Here is a 25188-nt window from a genome sequence, read left to right on the forward strand (position 1 = left end):
CACATAACATTGCACTTTTCGACCAAATCGCTTAACGATGGCAATCCTGGTCCCAATTACCACTGTAACTTGAGGTCAGGATGCACTACAGGTAGTATATCCATCAGATGCACAGCATCATCCTCACAATGTCCCTGCAAGGGATCTGTTTACCACTAGGTAAAGCAGACCAAGGAACCAACTCCACAGGATTGCTAAAACTAAAAATACTTTTATTGAGATTGGCTATAACAACAGAATCTTGCAAGTCTGATTGTGGTGTACCTCCTCCTCCTCCTTATACTTCCATGAATTAGGAAAGTATCTGAGCTGCTTTACAATGAATGCTATCTGTCTGTTGTGGACTTGAAATATATTTTACCCCTTGTTGCTCTAGTAATGGATCTTTCATGTCTCCCTCAAGGTCCTCTTTCTTTACTCTTTATAGGATCCCCTGACTCCTCCTTACCCAGAAGGGACTGGGCAATCTGAAACAGATTTGCCAGGTGGTTATCTTCAGATGCAATATATTTGGAGATATACAGTAAGCATGTTTTGCCACCCTTTTCACCACAAGATAGTCCTTAACACAGGCTCTTACCTGGGTTCAGTCAGACTTGTTCTTCATCTTCCTCCAGTGGCACTGTAGGCATCTCTTGTGCTGCTTCATCTCTCAGAGCTGCTCCAAAAACCAAGGGACCCTCCAGGATCCACATGCACAGAGAGTCCTCATAGATGCAATCTGATTCAAGTCCCCACCACCTGCTCATTCCAAGCCGTGACTAAGGTTCTCAGCTGAACAATGCACTAGAGCTTCAGGAACAACCCCAAATGATCTCTGGAACTCAAGCAGGTCCATCAGACCAATCTAATAGGTCCCACCTCCCTGAGCAGGGGGCAGCCAGAGAATACTCCAAGGCTAACAGGGAGTGATCTGTCCATGACAGACAGCAACATCTGCCAACTCCACATCATGTTGCTGCTGCCTGGAGATAAAAAACAGCTCTAACATGTGACCTCCACTATGTGATAACTGTCAATTACCTGGATCAGGTCCATGGCAGCCATGGTGGCCATTAACTCCTGAGATACCTCTGACTCCTGGCCAATCAAAGGCAGGTTGAAGTCCCCCAGTACCATAAACCTGGGGAACTCCACCACCAGCTTGGCCATGAAATTAAGCAGCTCTGGCAGGGAGGCCATTGCTTTACAGGTGGTTTGTACATAAGCAGCAGTCCCATCTGATCCCTATGACCCAACCTCATAATTAGAGTTTCACATCTGGTTATCTGCAAAGCAGAGCTCCTAAAAGCCTCCAGAGTCTCCCAGTTGAGAATGGCAACACCCTTATCCCTACCTTGTAGTTTTGGCTAATGCCACACCTGAAACCCAGCTGGCATATTCCTGAGAGGTACCCCTCTCCCATGTACCCAGCCAGGTCTCATTATGCATGTCAGGTTGGCCCTCTCATCCACAATTACATCATGGATGAGGAAAGCTTTTTTGCAGACTGACCTAGCATTCGGCAGCAACAGGCAAAGCCTGAGGCCAGTAAAGTTCCAATGACCAGGCCGTAGGTAAAGCCCAGGGGCTGGAATGCAGTACCAGCACTAAGCACTGGGGGCACCTTATTTATTTATTTATTTTCTATAGCCACCCATCTCAACAAGTGACTCTGGGCAGCTTACAATCATAAAAACAATAAAACAGTTAAAATAATTAAAACAACCATACCTCCCCATCCCAGTCAAAACCACAGTGTCCCTGCATGCCCTTTCCCCTCTCATAGAACTCATCACCTCCATCTCTGACTCCCCAGGCCAAGGAGCCCCATCTCACAACACCATATCCTGGCAGAACAGCTGCCCAGCCCAGGCATCCAGGTGCTTCTGATCAGCACTCAGCGCCCTGGTACCAGGCCAGCCTCACTATCCCTGCACACTCTCATGTACTCCTTGTACATTCCCTAATCAGCCAGACACCTCCCACCCTCTACCCAGAAAGGGGCGCATGAGTCTGTCTCCCTTCCAAAACCTTGCCTTCAGACCCACTAATGCTCCACTCCTGAGCCCAAATACAGTCTTCTACCTCCTCAAAGACACAAGCAATATTAAACCAGGGCTGCTGTAAGCCACCAAGAGAACAAGCACAGCAAGTCCATAATCCTTGTGTTTCAGGATATCTATGCATTTATATCTTGGCTGATTAAGCTGAGGCATGACAAACCAAATGGAAAAAGAGTTCACAGTATGTTCACCTTGCAAGACAATCACGTAAAGTTGTAAGCTAATAATACCAGCCATCTTCATGTCCTACCAGCAATTATTTATATCAATCAATCAATCAACAGAATATTTCAGTGTTTATATTAAACTTCTGCTATGATTCTAGTACCCTCTTGTACTTATTTTGTAACAGGATAAACAGTTAATTACAGTATATCATTGCCTAATCATTGCTGTGCTAAATGAAAAGCTGTGATTATTTTGCCCTGTCTTTACATGATTATTTGTTTCTTTCTGAATTTAGGATAGCCAGTATTATACAGTATTCAAGCAACAATTATTCCTGAATATGATCTCTTATAATACACAAAACCTTTGTTGAATAAATTAAATTAAGTTGACAAATTTTCCATGGCAACAAGATATTTGTGGCTATATTAGTACAATAATAGTACAGAGAATAGTCCATTCTTTGTTTTGCTGCAATATTCACTTTAAAAAACCAGACACTGGAAACTTCAAGTACTTGTTTAACACTGTTTGCTGGCTGCAAAATAACTAAATGAAAAGTTCACTTTGTTGTCCACGCAAATACTAATTTTGTTGTTACTGTATAATGCTATGATACAGAAACTTGTTCAATCTTAAATCAGGAGGAAAACATGTTATCAACATTTGCATTATCCAAAAGTAGTAATATTTGCCTTCATTCAGAAATGAACTATTCTTTAAAAAGTAAAAAAATGAAAATAATACCATAGTTCTACTACAGACTAAAAAAAATGTTATTGTTAGCATGTGCCAGAATGTAATTCAGAAGAGAAACATAAATATTAAATAAATTTTGATGAACGCAAAAAATAAACTCACAACTTCAAAACAAGCATGACTTCATGTGGCTGTGATCTTCCTTCTCTACCTCAACAAACCATGTCAGCTAGAATCAAATGATAAATCTAAGTTCTGTTAAGAGACACTGCAATAGTCCACTAGGAAGCAGTGTGTTTTGCTTTCTCTGTACACAGTTGCAAATACTGTACTATATATTCATAAAAATATGAAGCTTTTGGAAAAAGCTTTGGGTGGAGGTTTTGGGACCATATGTAATAATAATGAAAACAGAGATATTATTTTAGGTGTATTACTATCAGGGTAGCAATGTGTGTATAGTTTATTTGTGTATAGTGCATTTAAATATAGTTTATTTGGAGTTATTCTTGGAGAGTCAGTTTGGTGTAGTGGTGAAGGTGCTGGTCTAGAAACCAGAAGACTAAATTCTAGGCCTCTCTTAGGCATTAAAGCCAGCTGGGAAGTCACTTTGGGCCAGTCACTCTCTCTCAGCCCAACCTACTTCACTGTGTTGTTGTGGTGGGGAAAATAGGAGGAGGAAGGAGTATTAGTTATGTTCCCCACCTTGAGTTGACCAAATATATATGAAAGGCAGGATCATCATCATTATCAATGCTGTGAATGAGTGACTTCCAGCCCATCCCACTGGGATCTAATTTGAAAAGCTAAGATAGCTGAAGACTACATCTCACACCCATATGGATTTGAGAAAAATCCAAAAAAGCTGCATAGTCATGGCTTCATCTACCTGATGTAAAATTGAGCAAGGAAAATAAAACCAAAAGGGAAACTGTTTCCAGCCATGGATATATTGGACATTGTACAAATAACCAGTTTTAATAGTTGAGGAATTTAAGAACCAAGAACTTAAGAAAACATTTTGTTAAGAGAAAATATTTGATTTAAAAATGTAATTCTCTTTGTATAACAAGAAATAAACACTACAAAGGATGCATTAAGCCTAATGATACATGGATTTAGAAAAAAAAAAGTTGCAAGTAAACTCAAATTCCCCAAAACAAGAACTTATAATCAGAATGCAGATAAACCTGACTAAAATACATAATTATATCTGGAATACATACAATAAGGTGCAGTTAGTGAAACTACATTAAGAAAACATAGTAATAATTCATTTGAGACTATACTTCAACTATTATGTTATCAGAAGCCAGGTATTTCTTACCACTTGTAAACAGAGAATCATTAGAATATTCAAATGTAACACTCTTCATAGTTCAGAGATTTCGTATTATAATTTGTAATTATACAAATATCCATTCTGGGGCATCCCTTTCCTCCATTTCCCTGCAGCAATTAAACATCAGCAAATCTGCTCTGGCAGATTCCCTAATTCCTTGGAGTAAATTGCTGGGTGAGGTGGGGATGGGGGCTCTGCAGACTACCAGAAGTTTGCATCACACAGTTCAACAATTTATTTCTTAATTAAAGCCATTAGAAAAGTGGCTAAAGCAAGCAAAACTGAGCTTATTCTGTAGTAATGTGATAATAAGAAACTTTTAACAGTAAAGATGGCATTTGGAACAGACAGACTTGCCAAATGGTTTGTAGATGGACTGCCTGTTTTCTATTGGAGTTGCTTTCATTCAAGTTTTCATTCTTTCATTATCATCATTTTTGCTTGAATGGAGGAAGCTGCTTTTCTTTTCTGTGCTACATTTCAATAATTGATGTATTGATTATGCTTTATGCATGCAGAGGCCTGAAAAGGAAACAGCAGGAGGACTGAAGTTGTAATTGAAATTATTCAACCCCCATTGCAAATCAGGTTGATTGTCAAAATGTACAGACTTTCAGCTGTTTGCAATGAACAAATCAAACAAAAGCAATTGAAATAGCTCAACACAACAAATGCTTCAAGTGGTCTCCCCAAATTCAACTGAAAATGCAACTTATAACGACTTCTCCAGTCTCAGAATTATTCAATCCCTTCATGGCAAGCATCTTCAGTACTTAGGAGAGCACCTTTTTGCTGTTATGACCTGCTGCAAATGAGATGCATAGCTAGACACCAGCTTCTGGCAGTGTTCCTGAGGGATCTTAGCCCATTCCTCATGAGCAATGGCCTCCAGTTCAGTAATATTCTTGGGTTTGCGTGCTGCAACCGCCTTCTTCAAATCCCACCAGAGATTTTCTATGGGGTTCAAGTCAGGTGACTGTGACGGCCACTGCAGAATCTTCCAGGACTTCTTCTGCATCCAAGCCTTAGTGGAATTTGAGGTATGCTCGGGATCATTGTCCTGTTGGAAGGTCCAATGACACCCAAGCTTCAGCTTCCTTACAGATGGCATGACGTTTTCTCCTAGGATTTGATACGTCAATGAATCCATCTTGCCATCCACACACTGCAGGTTTCCAGTGCCAGAGGATGCAAAGCAGCCCCAGAGCATCACCGAGCCACCACCACGCTTAACTGTAGGCAGAGTGTTCTTTTCAGCATATGCTTTATTCTTCTTCCTCCAGACATACCGCTGATCCATCGGGCCAAAAAATTCTAGTTTTGTTTCATCGCTCCATAGAACAGAATCCCAAAACTTCTGTGGCTGATTTATACAATTTTGAGCACAGTGGAGCTGACTTTTCTTGTGCTTTTGGGTCAGCAGTGGTATATGTCTTGGAGTTCTGGCATGGAAACCATCTGGGTTTAGTATGTGCCTTACTGTACTCACTGACACCTCAGTGCCTGTTGCCACCAAGTCTTGCTGCAGGTCTTTTGCAGTCATAGAGGGTTTCTCTCCATCTGCCTTCTCAGAAATCTGGTTCCAGCCATTGACAGCTTCCTTTTTCTGCCCTGTCCAGGTAGCGTAATGACTGTTCCTTTAACTTTGAACTTGCAAACTATGCTTCCAGCAGTGTCTCTAGGGAGTCCTTGGTGCTCTCTGAGCCTTGTTTTCTTGCAGACATTTCACTGCCAGACTAGGCAACATTTTCAGTGCAAAGGGGTAGTGGGCCTTGCTCTCAGTTTATATACCGTGGCTTGCCCTGCTTGTGCTGGTAGGGGTGTGGTTCTCTCCTTGGGAGTTGTTTGATTGGGCTGTTTGCTGTTTGGTTGATTGCCTGAGTTAATAGTCCCTTGATTAGGGTGTATTGTGCTGTGTGATTGTTCATCTTGTGTTAATCCTGGTGTTGATTTTTGCATATCTGGGTGTTGATTGCTGGCAAGGGAGTGTACTGGTCTTTTGGCTTTTCTATTGTCTCTTTTGAATGGTATGTAAATGTTGTTTACCTCTATGTGTCTGTTGATGGCTGCTTTGTCTGAGTGCCAGGCTTCCAGGAATTCTCTGGCGTTTTTGGATTTGGCTTGTTTAGGATGCTCAGTTTCCCAGTTGAAACTATGGTTAAGTCTGTCCATGTGTTGTGAGATTAAGGAGTTCTCATCGTGTCTTCTGACTGCTAGTTGGTGTTTGTGGATATGCTCTGCTAGTTTTCTGCCTGTCTGTCCTACATAGTGGCTGTTACCATCTTTGCACTGTATGTTGTAAATAACTCCTGTTTTTTCTTCTTGGGCTATTGGGTCTTTTGGGTTGCTTAATATGTTTTGAAGAGTTTTAGTTGGTTTATGTGCTACGGTGATGCCATGTGGTTGTAACAGTCTGTTGGTGGTTTCTGAGATGTTTCTGATGTATGGCAGTGTTATCCTTTTCATAGTTTCCATTGGTTGGGTTGTAGTGGACTGGGTGGTGAGGCACTTTTTGATAAAGTTGAGCAGTATCCATTTTGTTGGAAGATGCTGTACAGATGATCTTTTTCTTTTTTCTGATGTTCTGGGTTGCTGCAGTGTGTAAGTGCTCGTCTGAATAACGTTCTTACACAGCTTCTCTTGTGGGAAGTTGGATTGTTACTTTGGTAATGGAGCATTTGGTTGGTGTGGGCAGCCCAATCAAAGAACTCCCAAGGAGCGAACCACACCCCTACCAGCACAAGCAGGGCAAGCCACGGTATATAAACTGAGAGCAAGGCCCATGCCCCCTTTGCACTGAAGATGTTGCCTAGTCTGGCAATGAAACATCTGCAAGAAAAGAACAAGGCTCAGAGAGCACCAAGGACTCCACAGTTCAACCCTGAGCTACGAATATTTGCTTCGATTGGTGTCTCTAGAAACATTCTGTGCCTTTGTTATCTTTTTGTATCCTGTTCCTTGTTTGTGAAGGGCAACGGTCTCTTCTTTTACCTTTTTGGACAATTCTTTTGACATAGCCATATTTCTAACATGCAGTCAAACAGGACACTCAGCTAACCCCTAGCCAGTTCAGGTATTTCATGTGTTCCAGCTAAAGCACACCTGGTGCAACTAATGAAGCCCTTGATTAGTTGCATCCAGTATGCTTGAGACAACACCTGTTTTGCATACTGTATGTGTGCTGTTGTGACAGATTCTATTCAGGGGGTTGAATAATTTTGAGGCAGGAGAATTATAAGTTGCATTTTCAGTTGACTTTGGGGACACCACTTGAAGCATTCGCTGTGTTGAGCTACTTCAATTGCTTTTGTTTGATTTGTTCATTGAAAGCAGCTGAAAGTCTGTACCTTTTGACAATCAACCTGATTTGCAATGGGGGTTGAATAATTTCAATTACAACTGTAGGTGCACTAAAATTCACCTGTGCTGACACAGATAGCATTGGAAGCAGCAAATATCTAACTGCAATTTGCCAAACTTGTTCTCATCATGAGGAAATTACTATCTGACTTGACTCTGGAGAGCAAACAGCCCATATCAGTCTGATTATTTAGAGCAACAGTAACTAGCTGGGTTGTTATAGCAGGAGCCCTTCCATACCTGCTTACTCATAGCCTTGTGTATGCCTGTTAATGAATGAATGAGACTGAAGGAGTGAGCAGGGTGTTTAAAAGCATAAGAATAAGGTAAACTTAGGATCTTGCAAACGGAATGCAATGGGTAAACATTGCTTCTCTATATTGTTTGACGTATATTCTAAGTATATGGATGTTTCACGGGAGATTATTGTTGAATCTCCCAATGAATATTTTTCTAGAGGTCCCTGGCTTTGATTCAGGCCACACTGCCCAGATTATTTGGTTGCTGTTGGTTATGAAGAAAACTAAACTGTGGTGGATTTTGGCAAGAAAGTGAAAACTCGCTAGCCTACAAACTGAATTAGATGGTGACAATGAAATGCAAGTGTGGCTTTTCCAGACTAATGGGGACCAATCTCATTATGGGGCACCATGACTTACTTCACAGATGGAAAACAACTAGATATATTTGTAATTTTTCTTTTCTGGATGATATCAGAAGGTTACTTCTCTTCATTTCAACAACTTAATGCACAACATTTAAAGTGGACCAATTTGACTGTATTTTATAAGTAATTTCAGATATTCTGATTAATAGTCTTTGTAGCATACTGAATTATTTTCTGTCTTTTAGACTTTTTCTAATAGTTTATTTCCAATTTTTATACATACTATTTTAGTACATGTTTTATTTTTGGAAGTGTCGTAACAGAGTTTTTGTATCTATTTAAATGACAGGCTCCAAAACCTTCCTAACACTTGGTTTCATTTTAATCAAACATAGTAAATGGAAATTCTAGAATTAAAGAGTTTGTGTAGTTTAACTTACTCCAGATATGAGTTTACAATGCCATCAATACAGCTGTATTAAAAATACATCTAGAGTATATAAATGTAATATGTGGAAAAAATAATTATAAAGGGTTCCCTTTCTTATATCATTGTCAATATAGATTCTTTATCAGATCTAACATGTTTTCTCATAAAGATCTGACCATAAAGAGAAACCAGAAATTAATGTTATTTATTAAGATACACAAATGACCAATTTTTTTTTTAAGTTTTATTTAATGTGTAGACTCATATCTTCACAACTGCAGACAGCTTTTACGTAACTACTACTTATATCTCTTAGGAGAACCAAAGGTTAGAACCATTTTCAGTTGTGATTTAACAAAAACTCTGGAGTAATCCTAAAAAACACCCATCTTGACTTGAGAAATTCAAGGAGAATAACATAAGTAAGTTAAAGATTCATCTAGTACTAACCTCCTCAGAAAGTCTTTATAAGCCTTTTCCTAACAAGTGCTAAATAAACAAAATGGGAAACATTTGTTGAAGGACAGAAATATCTAATTGACAAATTCCAAGGTCAAGTAATCCATATATTTTATTTCAGTTCCATTTAGCACATTAACAAGCTGACACAAAAGCATTCTCAGATACTGTTAGGGGTGTTGTGAAATGAAAATTATTGAGTGAAGAATGGAAGTGTGTCATTACAAGAGATACAAACAATCAAAATATAAAAGAATCAGAGGTATTTTTGCTTTCAACAATTTCAAGATGCCTTTAATTCTAGAAGGAATGGAGTCTGAAACATTGCTATTTACTAATTTGATAAATATTATTTATTAATCTGCCTTTGTTGTAGAAGAAACAAACTAAACTTCTATTTAGACTATCATGGCTTATCAAAAATACTTAGATAAATGTGTAATCATTGGCCAGATGCCATAAAATAATTTAATCTACACAATATTAATTCAAATCTATGCCACTCATCAATTTGCTTATCTTATAAAGAATAAATTTGCACAATAGGTAGAATCAGACTAATCCATTTTGTGAAGCTTTACTCAGTGATAAAGCACTTGCAAAAAGAATCAGACCCCATCCTCATTATTACAGGTAAAATTGAGAAAGATTTCTACATGAAATTCTGAAGGGCCAATAACAGTTCCTGCAAACTAAGAGTAGGTGTCCTCCATTTGTCTTGAATTTAAAGAGTTCTACATAGCATAATACCAGATTGTCTGCCTATGATGTAAATATAGAATTAGGCACAAAAGTATTATAGTTTTTTGCATAGCCTATAAAAATAACAAGTAATATTTTTCTATTATGTTGCCTGACTACACACATTACTGAAGTTATGCAGAACATGCCTATATGGAAAATATAACTGAACTCCTAACATAAATTATTAAGATTCAGCCCTTATTTGGAAATGTAGATTGTCCCAATGAAATGCTGAATATGGATATGGACACTTGCATCTGAAATTTTATCTATATCTATATGGAAAAATTAAAAACTGAGATTTTTGGGATGCATCTATGTTTGTTAATCTAAGCACTAGTCAAAGAGTATTTGAACAATGGTTGAATATTGATTTTGTTAGCATGCAATATAAAAGCTGAACTGAAAATATCCACTAATTGTAATTAATTTCCTTGTTAAACTTGGAAGAACTGTTTGCAATACATTTTTGAATACATTGTTCACTCAAATTTAAAATAATTCAAATATTGCTGAGAAGTTACAAATTCCTCCCTCAAAAAGGAAACACACATACAGCATGGCTTATAAATATAAGAATGAAGTTTTGGTTTGGGTTTTATATCTGTAAGATTCTGTGTAAAGCAGAAAAACAAAATAGAGAGAGTATTGAATTTAATAATACAGCGTCCCCCTTTGGGAAAGATGGGCAGTGACAGAAATTTGAAAGATAGATAGATAGATAGATAGATAGATAGATAGATAGATAGATAGAAAAAGAAAGAAAGAAAGAAAGAAAGAAAGAAAGAAAGAAAGAAAGAAAGAAAGAAAAACTTCCAAAATGCTAAGACGAGGAGAGGAACAAGCTAGGAGGATTCCTGTATTTTGAAAGTGCTCCAGACAGAGAAGAGGGAAGCTTTACCTATAAGAGATTCAAAGACTTGTGATCAAACATCCTGCTGACCAGCTGAGACTGTCATTCTCTTGGCACAGGGGCAAGATCTCCTGGCTGCAGCACAAAATTTCAGAGTTTGGAAAGAAAAACCTACTCTAACAGTATTCCATATGGCATCTGTTGAAGACTGTGTAAGACAGACTTATGTACAGATTGTTGTATTTAGATCTATTTCGCAGGGACATGGTTATTTTTAGGTCTGCCATTCAGGGAAATCAGGGCAGAGGGGGCACACAAACAGCAAGAAATGCTGTGCTGCTGTTGGCAGCTTCCTTTTACATTTGTCGTAAGTACAGATTGGAGGCTTGAAGTAGAAGCATTTCCTGCATACTTGGATGAGTTCTGATTTGCAAGCCTATGAAGGAATTTCTTCTTTCTGTACTTGTTTGATGCCACAGACATGAGTATGTACATATTGCTGTTCTGAAGCTGTTCCACATATGTGGCATACTATGACACACCACTGTCATGAATTTCCATGTACGGCTTCCCAGATTTTACAAATTTTAAAGAAAAACAGCTCTTTGCCTCAAAAGGAGCTTCCCTGCAATGCTTTAAAGTGCAGAAAACCCAAGCTACCTCTTTGGGAAGGAGACAGATGGGTAACAAAGAGGAGCCATGTTAGACATTTTTTGGTTTCTTCCTTACATAATTCTTCCCAAAGTAGTAGATTAACACTGTTAACATCCTGAACAGCCTGTACAGTGGCAATAAAAATGCAGTCTTAAACTTTCTAATTCTAATTGATACACATTTCTGTAGTCTTTAATTCTTATATTCTTTAGTCTATACCTATGATGTTTTAACTGAACAATGTTGGAAAAAAGAGAATTATGTCTTTAGTAAGGCCTAAAGCACTGGTGGAAATTTGTGGCACTCAAGGCTTAAGATATCATCAAGTATTTCATGATAAAAATCTGGTAAAACTATGGTAACTAAGATTATCTCAGAATTAGGTGTCCACTTTCAAAATGGAAAAGCCAAGTTTAGTTCTGAAAAGGTTTAGGATTGTATTGTGACACGTTAAGACATGTTAAGGAAAACTGGTTAATAACCATTCGGTAAGTGGTTGGAATACGACAGCAAAATGAAGTATCAAAATCAGTACTGCCTTATTATGAGACAAATCTTAAAAGAAAATATTGTTAATACTGTAGCTGGAATGAATTACTGTATGTGTATCTTCTATGAGAAGCAATTCATAGTGTTAAATTAGGCTATTACAAAAAAAGGAACAACAGATTTATGAAATTGAAGAGTCTAGAGAAAACGTCTTATGAAAGACTCTTTCAGGAGCTGTGACATTTATCATAATGCAAAGTAACTGAATCTTTTATCACACTTAGAGAATCTATCCATCTCCTGTTCTCTGACCTTTAAACCATGATTATATGGAAATATCTCTTATTATTTTGATCCACTTTAGTTGTTTTCTTATAAATACTTTTAATAGGAATAAAAGAAAATAATATACTTACGCAAGTGTTAACCTTTACTTGAACTGTGTATTGTTATTCTGAGAAAGTATCCTCTCAAAGACAAAAATGTAACATGATTATTTTGTGTATAAGTAATCATACTGCATCAGTACCAATTACTTTGAAATATGACATCAAGGACAAGTTTTGGGTAAAACCCAAAGCAAGCCAAAGTAGTTAAATGCTGATTCATAGAATCCCAAGAGAGATGAAAGATAATCACAACTACCATGTATTTCTCATAATTACACTGCATCTTTTGTTGAAATTCCTTATTTCAACACTCTAAACACATTATGGTTTGGGCCACATCCTCCTAGCTTTCAAACATCCTGGAGAGTATTTAAGAACACTGACATCATGCTCTGACTGCTCCAATACAGCCCTTAGCATGATGGATTTGCTCTGGACTACATTATTATTGCTTGCCATTCTGCAGAAAATGCTTAAAATTTGCTTAGAAGATTTGGGATTTTCCTCATGAGCCTGTCATTCTGGGATTAATTTTCCCCAATCACAAACAATAAACTTTGCAACAAACTAAAGGATAATTAACCTGCTAAACAGAGTATAGCCATTCCACAGTGCCTGTTCCCTGCGCCTCACCACCATTCTATTGTGAGAGACAAACAAGGTCTGCATTATAAGTGATATATAATAATATGCAATGGTGTCTGACCAGACTTGGCTTTACCTTCCTATCAGGAAATAGGTAAACTTACGCTTGTAGTTGTGCCATATTCAGAGGGGGACAGAGCCTCCAGCTCTAGCAGGTTTAATTGTTTCAACACCACTGGGTTAGGTTCAGGAGCAAGTGGGAGTTTGTGGGCACGTAAAGAGTACTTTCTCTGAATCCAGTTGAAGGATTTGACTGATTTGATACTTAAAAAATCATTGTTATATTGGTGCACTTATTTAAAAAAACATGGTTTAATAATTCACACTACTACATAGTACATAATGGATGATGCAGTTTTCATACCAGATAGGTTATATACCTAATATGCTTTCATTCAGTCATGGATCTGCATTAAGGCTTTCTTCAGCCAAAGGGATTCTTATTAGTAGGATGTAAGATACCATAACTGAAAATCTGCCTGAACTAACTGAAAAATAATAGAAAAAATGATTAAGGCAGGAAGAAGTGAAAAGAAAATGGTATTCCAGAGAAGTTGCCCATTAATGGTCTCATGCTATTCTTGTCATGTTCACTGTTTCAATGTGCACTGTACATCGTAACGTTTCACATGCCATGGCGCTGACGCACGTTTCTGTTTGGGAGGGAGCTGCTGTGAAACCTTGTGCCAAGCTCTGTATCTATGTTCATTTCAATGGAATGCGTTTGGGTTATGTGCTCTGCTCAAGGACTTTTCCCGTGGACCATCAGAAGCCGTTAGGAGCACCTGGGATTGTGAGCTTGGGAAGATTCTATGGGGGGAGGGATCTCATTCGTACCGAGGGTTTTTAGTTTGCATTTGGCGCGCTTTTTTCCTTGTCAGGTTTCTTTGTGATCCTGCATACTATTCTTTAATAAATCGGATATCTTTGTGATCCTGCTCATGAGTCTGATGGTGTTCTAGAATAGGCAATCATTACAATTCTGCTCCCTCAGTGCCTCAAATGGTGGGGAACTAAGCACTACTACAAATGTATTAACAAAACCCCTCAATCTCATAATATTTACATAGACAAGCAGAGAGTTAAGGTTGAAGAAGAAGAAAAGAAAAAAGAAAAGAAAAGAAAGTGAAAGATACATAGATTATGTGAAATGTTTTGTTTACTGAGAATTTAAAGGAACATTGTTCCTTTCAAGGTTTGTTTAATATGTTTAACAATTCTCATTTTAAAGACACAACGATCTATAACATTGCAGTATCATTGTGACAAGTAACACTGAATCTATAACAAATGAACTGATATTGGATAACACTCATCTCTATAAAAGCCTTGGTCGATGACACTGTGAAATGAATTCTCTGCTTAATGTGCTTCAAAGCACAGAAGACAGCTTGAAAACCAATTGTTCAAATAAAAAAGTCACAAGAGCAGCTTGGAATCTTCCATACACTCCACATCTCTTGAACAATACATTTAGAGAAAATGGCGAAAACCCAAAGACATTCAGAGGCATAAAAATTATCTCTATGGCTACGTCTATACAGCCAACTGTCATCAAAGTATCCAGGTAAACTGAACTCTGTGAAACCTATTTAAATATTGCCCTTTTTAAATACTGCACTGTTCATTTACACTCAGATATTCAAAATTATCAGTGAATCTGAAATGCTATAATAAATAATTATTTAGTTATGAATTGTATAGGCAGCCCCAATCTGTTATGACTCTGGATGGCTTTTGGACTTATTTCCAATCCCTTTTAGCATTATGTTAGCTCTGCTTGTGTATATAATCCAATTATGGTAGATGCATATGTGTTTCCTGTGTTCGCACATGCACGTGAGGATTTAATCAGGGAAGGTGCATATGTGTTTTCTCTGTGCTCTGTGTATGTTTCTACTCCCCCCGCCCCATTTGGGCTGACTTACTGTATGTTCTATGTGTACACTGGGAATTACATCTGAGTCAGATGATCCAGAGACAGGATGGAGGGGGACTCAGAATGGAGCTGTTGGCAGCATCCCAAGCTGCTGCCTCTCCCAAAGGGATGCACTGGGGAAGTTTTTTCTGGATACGTTTTCTTCACAGCCCCCAGCAGGATCCAGCCAATTTTTGAACTGAAACTTTCTTTTGTCTGTTTCACCCATCACATCAAATTTGCTTCCATTCTGTTCTTTTTTGGGGGAGGTATCTTGCTGATGGGTGAGTCCCAATCTTTTAGAATAATTTATTTCCAACTGGAAAGAAAAGCTTACAATTCTTCAAAATGCTACTCTTAATGTAAATTATACTCAATATGACTACTATCTGTCACTACGGGATTTTCATACATAACAAGAAATTACATTATCTGAATCCCTTCCAACTTGTAAACATTCTTCCTGAACTATATGTCCCAAACCAGTCTACTTCAAATAAATTAATACACAATGACTTAAGCACTTACAATGAGTGAGAAAATGTGTGTGCATAGGTGGCAAGCCAGCAACCATTCCTATGATCAAAGTGGCATTTCTTTCCAAATCCACCATCATAAAAATGGTTATTGGGTCACTTATAAGCACAAATCCAGATTATGCTGCATTGCTTTAAATACTATATGCACACATTCACACAATTTAATTAAATGAACCAGCCCTCAGTTGTTGCTTCCCATAACATATTGCATTGATCAGCTGTTCAGCAATGCAACACTTCCTTGGGAAGAGTCGGACTCTCCTTTGCTGGAGAAGTTTAAGTAGAGGATAGATAACCACCTATCACAGATTCTTCCACTGAGCAGTGGATTGCACTAGATGATCTCCAAGGTACAACCCTTACGTTGCAACTCTTGCATTCTATGATCTATGAATACTGAAACCTAGAATACAGCTTGTTCTTAACAAAAGTTAAAAGGATATGTTAATTGTAAATCTATAAATGCCTTGCTTCTTGGTTGCCTAAAGCAAATGACAATTTGTTTCAGGCAACTAGGTGGAGATATTTTTAAAATGAGAAGAGTTAAGTTTGAGGAATGACTAAGACTGTAATAAAGTATTTCATTCTGTAAACAACAAACAAAACAGAGTTATATGAACAACTCTAGATAAGCCTGGAGGCTGTGCTGCCATTCTTTCAACTCCAAAGTCATAAATGAGTGAACGAAATAACTTTCTAACTCACCATAATTTAGCATAAGACCAAGTGTAAACGAACAGAATTTTAGCCATTATTTATTAAAACAAGCCAAGTTAAAGGACAGGAATATAAAGGTGGTTTCTCTTATGGAGTGGGCAGCCATAACCAATTTAATAAATGGAACTGAACTGAATAATAAACCATTGTTCAGATTTGGACTCAAAACCTCTGTATCTTTAGCAATTATTACAAAAGGTACAGGGGGACGGGAGAGCCCTAAGTTGATAGGAAACAGTGATATATGGCAGCATTATGGCTAAATGAGGCCATGGGTATGTTTTATTTTTTATCTAATTGAATAGACAGACATGAAGAAAATTATGGTAGCAAACATACATACATACATACCCACATACACACCCCATTGCTTGGTATGCTACAACTCAATTATATCCTTAGACCAGGTTTAATGTAACTCTGTTTTGTTTGTTGTTTACAGAGTGAAACACTTTATTAGTCTTAGTGATTCCTCAAACTTAGTCTTCTCATTTTAAAAATTTCTCCTGAAATTCTACTACAGGTAGTCCTCGCTTAACAACCATACGCTTAATGACAGTCTGAAGTTACAATAGCTTTGGAAAAAGTGCTTTACAACCTGTACTCATGTTTAAGACTGTCGCAAAATGTTGCACCACCCCCGCAGTCACATGATTGCAATTTGGGCACTTGGCAGCCAGCTTGCATTTACAACCAGTTGCAGCATCCTGTGGTCATATGATTGCGATTTGCAACTTTTGCCAGTTTCTGGCAAAAAAGTCCATTGGGGAAGCTGCATTCGCTTAATGACTGCAGTGATTTGCTTAATGACCCATGATTCACTTAAGGGCCATATAAAAATGGTTGCAAAATTGGGTCTGGCCTTGCGGTGACTTGCTTAATGACTGTACTGCTTATAAATCAGTTTTCCGATCCCTATTGTGGTCGTTAAGTGAGGCCTACTTGTAAAACAATTTTGTGTGATCTGTACAAATAAAAATGAGTTGCAATGAACTTTGGCTCCTACTTACCCTGTGTAAACAAAGGAATGTGAGTATTTGTCATGTTATCCAGATAATCTGAGAGTAATTTTAACACACTTTTGTTTAAAGCTAGTTAATTTCATCTGTAGTTTAGTAATTTGGTTTGTTTTAAACTAAACATAGTTAATGTTAGTTAGCTGACTGGAAAATTGCCAGGCAAAAGAAAAATGGAACAGAAAACAAGTGCATGTCCCAGCTGCTGTTTGTCCAGAGGCTCACAGCTTGGTTTTCTCCTACTCAATACATGTACAGCAGTGTTTCTCAACCTTGACAACTTTAAAACGGGTGGAATTCAACTCTCAAAATTCCCCAGCCAGCCATGGTGGAATTCTGGGAGTTGAAGTCCACCCGTTTTAAAGTTGTCAAGGCTGAGAAACACTGATGTAGAGCAACTATGTGTGCAAAGGATGGAGAAGCATGTTTGCTTAGAGCTGGGTCCAAATGTTCTTTCAAAATTCTCCATCAGAGAAAGTGGGTGGGCTATTTCTCTGCATTTCTCCAAATCAATGGAAATTTCTCCAGTTGTATCTTATGAGCAGAATTCTGATGGTATCATTATTATTCTATCATGGTATCTTCCCTTGGAATTTAATGGAAGCATGGGAAATTAGGCAAGCTGCAGGCTACTGGAGTGATTACTATACAATGAAAGACAGAACAATTTGCATATACAGTATACCCTGGATACCTTATAACAGAGTAGTGAAAAAATACCACACTCCATCTATGAGAAATTTTTTTTAAAAGAAGGAACACATTTTTAAATCCGCTTTCACCAAACGGATAGAGAAACAAATGTTCTGCCAGTACTATGTGAAGAGAACCATTTGATGGTGGGAGCACCAGACAGTTGTTGTCCAACTACTAGCTAATTCAGAGTTGCAGGTGGGGGTAAAGGCTGGTATCGAGAGCTCTCGTGAATCAATGGTTATTTTGGCACTATATTGCTGCATACTGTCAACATAGCACCTGTAATTATTTTGGAGGGTAACTGAGGCTATGAATGTATAGAATTGCCTTGACTGAATGGTAATCTTTTAAAATATGAGGGTGAAATGCTAATTAGATGTTGAGGATGTGCCGAAATGCACATGCTGCAGGCTTTCACTCTGATTAGATAATAAATGAGTGGGGCTCCTGCTGGAATGTGTCTTGGCAAGAAGCATAATGGGGAGAAGGAAAGAAGAATTGTTATTCCTATCAAAAAATGTTTACCAGGAAATCAGTCTTCAGAGAAGAAGATGTGAACATTTGGAAGCTATTCCACCTTCTGAAGCTGTATTCATTTCCTAGATATCAGTTGAGCCCCCTTGTTTACTGGTGTATCATTCAATATTAGGTTATTTCTTAGCAATACTGAAGCTATCTATGATCTCTGAGAGATGAGTCAATTTGATATATATTACCTAACAGAACAGGATGTAGTTGATTTCCCCTTGTTTTGCCTAGCTGGGTATTTGGTGCAGCTCTAACCTATGCTGGAGGGTCAGGTGGAGGATACTGCAGTCCACAGATGTTGAATTTTGCTCACAGGAAACTTCTTACTCTGGAACAGGCTTTGCCTTCCTGCAAATGGTTCTGGGTCATAGGAAGCACTGCAGATCGCTGCTGATGGACTGTTCACACTGATACCAAGATTGTTCTAATAGTGTTTGTGGATTTAATTGTGTCACTACTGTTCAAGTGACCTAAGTGGCTAAGAGCAGTTATTGTCAGTTCATGACAGTATGACATATATGATCTGTCCTATGGAGGGAATGTCGTGCTACATTAATCCATAAACCAGTGCCCTCAAGGTTGGACTACTGTAATGAACTATAGAGAAAAATCTGGAAGCTGTAGCTGGTGCACAAAGTAGAGCTAGGTTACTCAGCAGAGTCCCTGCAACTGTGGTGCCGACAGCTCTATACAGCTTGAGGATGAGCTACCAAGCCATGTTTAAGGTTCTGGTTGTTTGAGGCACCATCTTCTTCTGTATAAGTCTACCTGATCCTTACAAAGGTGTCTTGCTGATGATGCAATGGCTTGCTGACATTCATTAGTGGTGGTGTGGAGAAGTGCATTCTCTGTTGTGGTGCTCACAATATGGAATAATTTCCCTATTATGATTAGGGGGGTTCCTAGCTAGCATGTTTTTGCCATCAACTAAGGTTTTATCTGTTGCCTAGGCATTTTCTAAATTTTTCAGATTAATTACCACCTACCTTAACACTGCTGATAAAACAGTTTAATTTTAAAATATATAATACATGCGATTATTTTTTATAAACTGGTCTGAGATTTTTGATAATATCAAATCAGCATTTTAAAAAACCCAAATTTATTTATTTATTTATTTATTTATTAAATTTTATCGCCACCCATCTCCCCTCAATGGAGAGTGAATAAATGAATAAATGAACAAATAAAATAAAAACAATCCTGGCCATATGCCATGAGTGTGAGATTTTGTTGCAGCTCATTTCTGCTTATGTATTTTATACAAAACAAGAACATTTGACTCGTTCTTACCTGTGTATACAGTTTTTGGATTCAAGATACGCCATCCCAGCAGCAACGTCTAATGAGAATTTCACCAACTGTTTGATTTTTAGCTCATCTTTTTTCTTTCTTAAAAAGGAAAGGAAATCACCTCCTAGAGAAAGAGACAGATGGGCAATGAGACGTGACAGGGATGGTATTCCCATTTATCTCTCATTAGTGATGCTTGACTGAACAGGAGGCAGTGCACTCTCAGCTATGCCTTTCAACCAGTTTGAGGCTTGAGTAAAAAAGAAACAATGAAGATTATAGTTTCACCAATACTAAGATTTTTAAAACCATCTTAGATGTACCTCAGTCACAGGATGAACTCTGCATACTGCACAAAAGACTTAAGCAGAATCTTATGAGAATATGTCTCTGATGCATCCTATGCACATTTTTTATTTATAAAAATTCTATCCTGCTTTTTCATTATTGAAGTCAATTCCAAAGTTAGTAAAATTCATTTAAAACAGTTTACAGTAAGCTTAAAATCAACAACAATGCAGTAAAAACTCTTTTATAAAGCACAATTATAGATAACTTTTATAGATTTAAAGCACAATTTAAATCTAAATCTATTTAAATTTATAGATTTAAACCACAATATAGACTTAAAGCACAATTATAGATATCTAAGAGTTATCTATAATTGTTAGTTAACTGTAAAGAAATATAGAACATGGACAAGAATATCAGAACAGGTTAGAAAGACACAACAACTCTAGTTGACTGAAAGCTTGGATTAACAGGTGTGTCTTAAATTGAAGGTCAAAGCTTGAAAGACTTGGGGCCAATACAAACTGAACAAGGAGGGAATTCCTTAGGTGGGCAAATGTAATGAGAAGAGTCTCTTTCAGCTCACCAAATGCTAAACTTAGAAGATGTGACAGCGCAGGGCATCCCTACTACCTCTTATCTGATATATAGGTATGTATGGGAGAAAATGTTCTGCCAGACCATTATTCTGATTTATTATTGGACAACATGTGTTCTATTTGCATGATGTAATGGTAACAGCTCCATTTTTTAAGAAGGGCACATAACAGTTGGGGAGTTTGTGTTAAAATAATCCATGAAAACTAAGATGTGAAGGAATAGAAGCTGCTGCAAAGTATAGAATTGGAGCTTCTGTATTGTTGAAGTTAAAAGGCCTACAGGAAAGCATGCTCCAAGAAAAGTTGTAAGAGGAAATTATTGGGGTACAGGAAGAATATTTCTCATATCTACTGGAAACATCATAGATTGGAGCAGGAACTTTCTGCATGCAAAGCATGTACTCTAACCACCAAACTGTGATCCTTCCTATTTGATCAGGATGCAAAACCTCACACAGCTATTTTCATTTGTGCAGATGAGTTTGATTAAGACCCATTAGATCTGAGTTTGTGACACTGTATTGTGATACTGTATAGAGCACGATCTCCCTGGATGTCTGAACTTGTGTGTCTAAAATAACAATTTAAATGATAGCCTGAGCATTTATTTGCATTTTTATCCTACTGCGTTCCCTGAAAGCTCATTAAGAACAGAGGAAAAAACACTGATATGAGAATTATCAAATATAATTGTCAGGGTTTTACTTCAAAGAATCCATTTATTAATGTATGCCTAGAATGCAAGGTCTTACACCACTTGGCCCCAGGACAGATCGCTGCAAGGATGGGTGTACTGTAGCCTATATATGGTTTCCAGCACCTGTTGAGCCCCCAAGATTTCCTTTCTACTTTATTTTACAAATAAGAAGCAAAATAGTCTTCAGTGAGGCTTAAGGGTCTTATTTTACTTAAACTGCCAAAAAGGGAAAGAATTATAATTTTAGGTACCATATCTCCATGTTCTCTATAGCACCCAAAGGCTCCAAAATTAAATTAGAAATGCATTCCCTGAAGGAAAAAAGGGTACCTCCCTTGACTTAAAGGAACAACCTTTTTCTGTAGTACCTACAAATAAATATACATTTATTAGTAGGAATCAGAAAACCAGCATAGCCATTATTTGATTCTAAGCTACATTAATTCCACTGAATCTGTATCAGGTAATTTTTCATATACTGGCTCACTTATTTTAACACAAAACATTGCAATCTGCAGAGATGTGCTTATTTATTTTATGAAATTATTAAAGGATATGCTTATTAACAGCAGACTTTACATTTTTTGAACAACTGCCTTCATATAAAACTTGCATGACTGTGAGAGAGATTAGCTTAATTAAAATTCCTGAAATTTTTACCAAGTGTTCCAAAGAACCAGGCTTCCATATACAGAAAGACTGAAGAGGTGATGACTTAACTGCATGCTTTTCAATTAAAGCTTTCAAGAAAACAAACTGCCCTATTAAGCTCTTTGGTTGTTTTCTCACCTATATTGTCTACTAAAAATGATATGGTTCAAATTTACTACTTCAGTAATAGTGCTGTCACATTTATGAACCAGACTGAATAACACTGTAGAGTAGTAAATAATATTCAGCCCATCAATAGTCTCTTAAATAATAAAAAAATATCCAAAATGCTCTTACATGGCCTCAAGTGTTCAATTACGTGCATCTGTAGGAAATGGATGTGAAAATAAATGTTATAGTTGTAGATTGCATTTACATAACATATTACATGCTCTAATAGCCATAAACATGGTTATAGGCAAGACCCTAAAAATAAGTTATACATGGGATTAGATGAACTTACACAGATTTAGCATCTTGCTAATACACTCATATTACTCAAGGTGATTTACAATACTTAAAACAGCAAACTAAATCAGCAAAAATAAAACGTAATGAAGCCAGGCATAAGGGGTCCTACACCACTACCTTCTAACCACATGGCATTTGTTCTTTGATAAACTGAGGCATTCTTCTCAAGCTTTTGCATCAGTCCTGTTGAAAACTTTCCCAAGTTATCCTAAGTCCAAGTTCTATTTAAAATGTGTAACCAATTTGGCAGAACAATTTGGCAGATCTTTTTCTATTAAATACTGCTACACCCTCCTCATATCTGAGTGATGAGACATTCTAGCAATAGTGAGCCTTCTCTGACATTCCCCTCCCTCTCCAGCTCCCAGTGCCATCTTCCATTCTTTGTAAAGTGAGAAATATGGATGGATATGATCAGGAAAAGATATTCTCCTATTCAGCCAAAAGAAAAACTTCACTGGCTAAACAAAAATGATGGAAAGAGACTTTTCATCCATAAGACACTTATTTAACTCAGTATGTTAAAGATTCGATTTCTTGGGATAGGAAGCCATGACTTCCAAATATGTCAACAGGACAAATGCAGTTGTATGAGTAGAACGAATTACTTGGCTTAATTCCAACAGTAGCTGTCACCCACAAATCTTCACTTATCTAACCTCCAAAACAGTAGTCGCAAAAATAGTCATGGGTCCTGTTTTGTAAAAGTCCATATTCTGTAACTTCAAGTAAATATAAAGAAGATATGGAAAGAAGGTAACCCAAAAAATAATTAATAATTGGACAGTAGGCTGATTAGTCAGTCTATTTTTCAGTCTACTCTCCACAATCTACTTTATTATGACTAAACGTTCTATTACATTACTTCAGCAAAAGCGATCTGTACACATTTTTTTTAACCCAGTAAGGCATTTTTTTCTTGCTAGGGATGCATATGTGGCCATCTAAAAAATAGCATACCAACAGTGATATATCAAATGAAGGGCAAAGCACAGTGGCTTGGATCTTGTGACCATTAGTTAGATAGATATATTACTGGTTCAAAAATCATACTCAGAGAGGGCTGTCCAATGGAAAGAGGTATCAAATGAGGTGCCACAAGTATCAGCTCTGAGTTCTTTCCTCAATATTTTAATTAGTGTCTTGGATGAAGTAGAGTGAATGCTTTCAAATGGCACTAAAATTGGTGGGACAGCTAATACACTAGAAGACAGAAATAAAATCCAAAAAAATCTTGATAGATTAGAGAAATGGATAGAAAGTAAGAGACCAAATTTAGCAGCAATTAATTCAAAGTTCTTCAATTGAGAACACAAAAACTTCACTTAAGGACACAAAAATCAAAGTCACAGGTCTTAAAGGATGGAGCATATCTTGTTTGGAAATGGTACTTGTAAAAAAAAATGGAGTATTAAATTGGTTAGAAACTAAATATAAGCCAGAAATGTGATGTGACTATAAAAAAAGCAAATGCAATATTTAGGCTGTTTCAACAGAAGTATAATTTTGAAATCATAAAGTAATCATCTTGTTCTATTTTGCTTTGGTCAGACCCCACCTCAAGTACTGTGTTCAGTTCTGGGCACTACATTTGAAGGAGGATTGTAAGAAACTGGAATAGGTTTAGAAATGAGCAACAAGGATCATCTAGGGACTAGAAATTAAGTCCGATGAACAGAACACGAAGACTGAATGGATATGATAACACCCTTCAAATTTCTGAAATGCTTTTCAAGGTCAGCTCCATATAGAGTATGCTACAGTAATCCAAATGGGAGGTGACTAAGGCATGAATCATTGTGAACAAGGCCTCCTGGTCCAGAAATGGGCTCAATTGATGCACAGGGTGAACCTGTGCAAAGACCCCCCTAGCCACAGCTGCCACCTGATCTTTGAGCAGAAGCTGTGAGTCCAGGAGGGCCCCCAAATTCTGTATTGACTCTGACTGAGGAAATGCTGATAGAAATAATGTTACTAAGGTTTAACTAATGGTAAGAGATTACATTTGTAAATATATTCATATCTGTATTGGAGAAGGTCGGAAGTCACTTCTGTTTCTCTCTCTGTTCTGCACTTTTATAGTTTTTCTTTTTTCTTTAGCCCTGTATTCTGTCTGTTCTATATTCTATATTTTGTATTTTAATTACATTCTGAAAATTAATAACATTCTGAAGAGGAAAGACAATAAATTGTTACATGCAAGCAATTACAGTCTGGTTATAAAGTGAATAATCTTTACCCAGAGCAGAACTGCACACAAACATAGCAATAGGTGTTGCTTCAGAGCTTGTAATCATCATGCTGAGAATAAATAAGGATAGAGCAAACAAATCTGAACCAAAGACCACTGAAATTAATGCTTGCCACCAACTGATTTTGAAAAGAGTCTTTATGAGATTGTTCATTCCATTTCTAGAAATTGTTTATCAGAGATTTTAGGGGGAGAGCCACGTTAGCCAAAAATCAGAAAGAGTTTGATAGCATCTTTTAAAACTAATAATTTTTTATTTTAAGACATAAGCTTTCATGAGCTACAGCTCACTTCATGAGATGTGTGGAGTGGTTAACTGATACAGGACTTAAATACATAGGGATGAAGCAGTGGGAAAAGAAGGGAGGGGAAGACAGGGTGGTTCATTGAACATGCTCAATTGTGTTCACAGTCTTTTGTTGTTGTTACTTTGAAATCCGTAATGGAATGTCCTAAAAGGTTAAAATGCTCTGCTTTACTTTGTTCTTGACTAAATCCTAGTGTTAAATTTGTGCCCATTAATTCTTCTGTGCATCATCTGGCCGGTCTGTCCTACATAGTTCAGAGGGACCTTGTTAGCAGATGATGGCTTGTACACATTAGGGGAAGAGAATGTGAAGGTGTCTCTAGTCTCATG

At 37.4% G+C, this 25188-nt stretch overlaps 1 protein-coding gene across 2 annotated transcripts in view; it reads right to left on the reverse strand.

Annotated features, from left to right (window-relative positions):
• FER (FER tyrosine kinase) overlaps positions 1–25188 on the reverse strand; it is a 180329-nt gene that overhangs the window by 26123 nt on the left and 129018 nt on the right. For both annotated transcript variants that reach the window (XM_063295348.1, XM_063295347.1), the window contains exon 17: positions 19592–19715. In XM_063295348.1, coding sequence (XP_063151418.1) covers positions 19592–19715 — 124 coding nt within the window. The remainder of the gene's footprint in view (positions 1–19591; positions 19716–25188) is intronic.

The sequence above is a fragment of the Candoia aspera genome, chromosome 2, assembly GCF_035149785.1.
Source record: "Candoia aspera isolate rCanAsp1 chromosome 2, rCanAsp1.hap2, whole genome shotgun sequence".
Taxonomy (NCBI): domain Eukaryota; kingdom Metazoa; phylum Chordata; class Lepidosauria; order Squamata; family Boidae; genus Candoia; species Candoia aspera.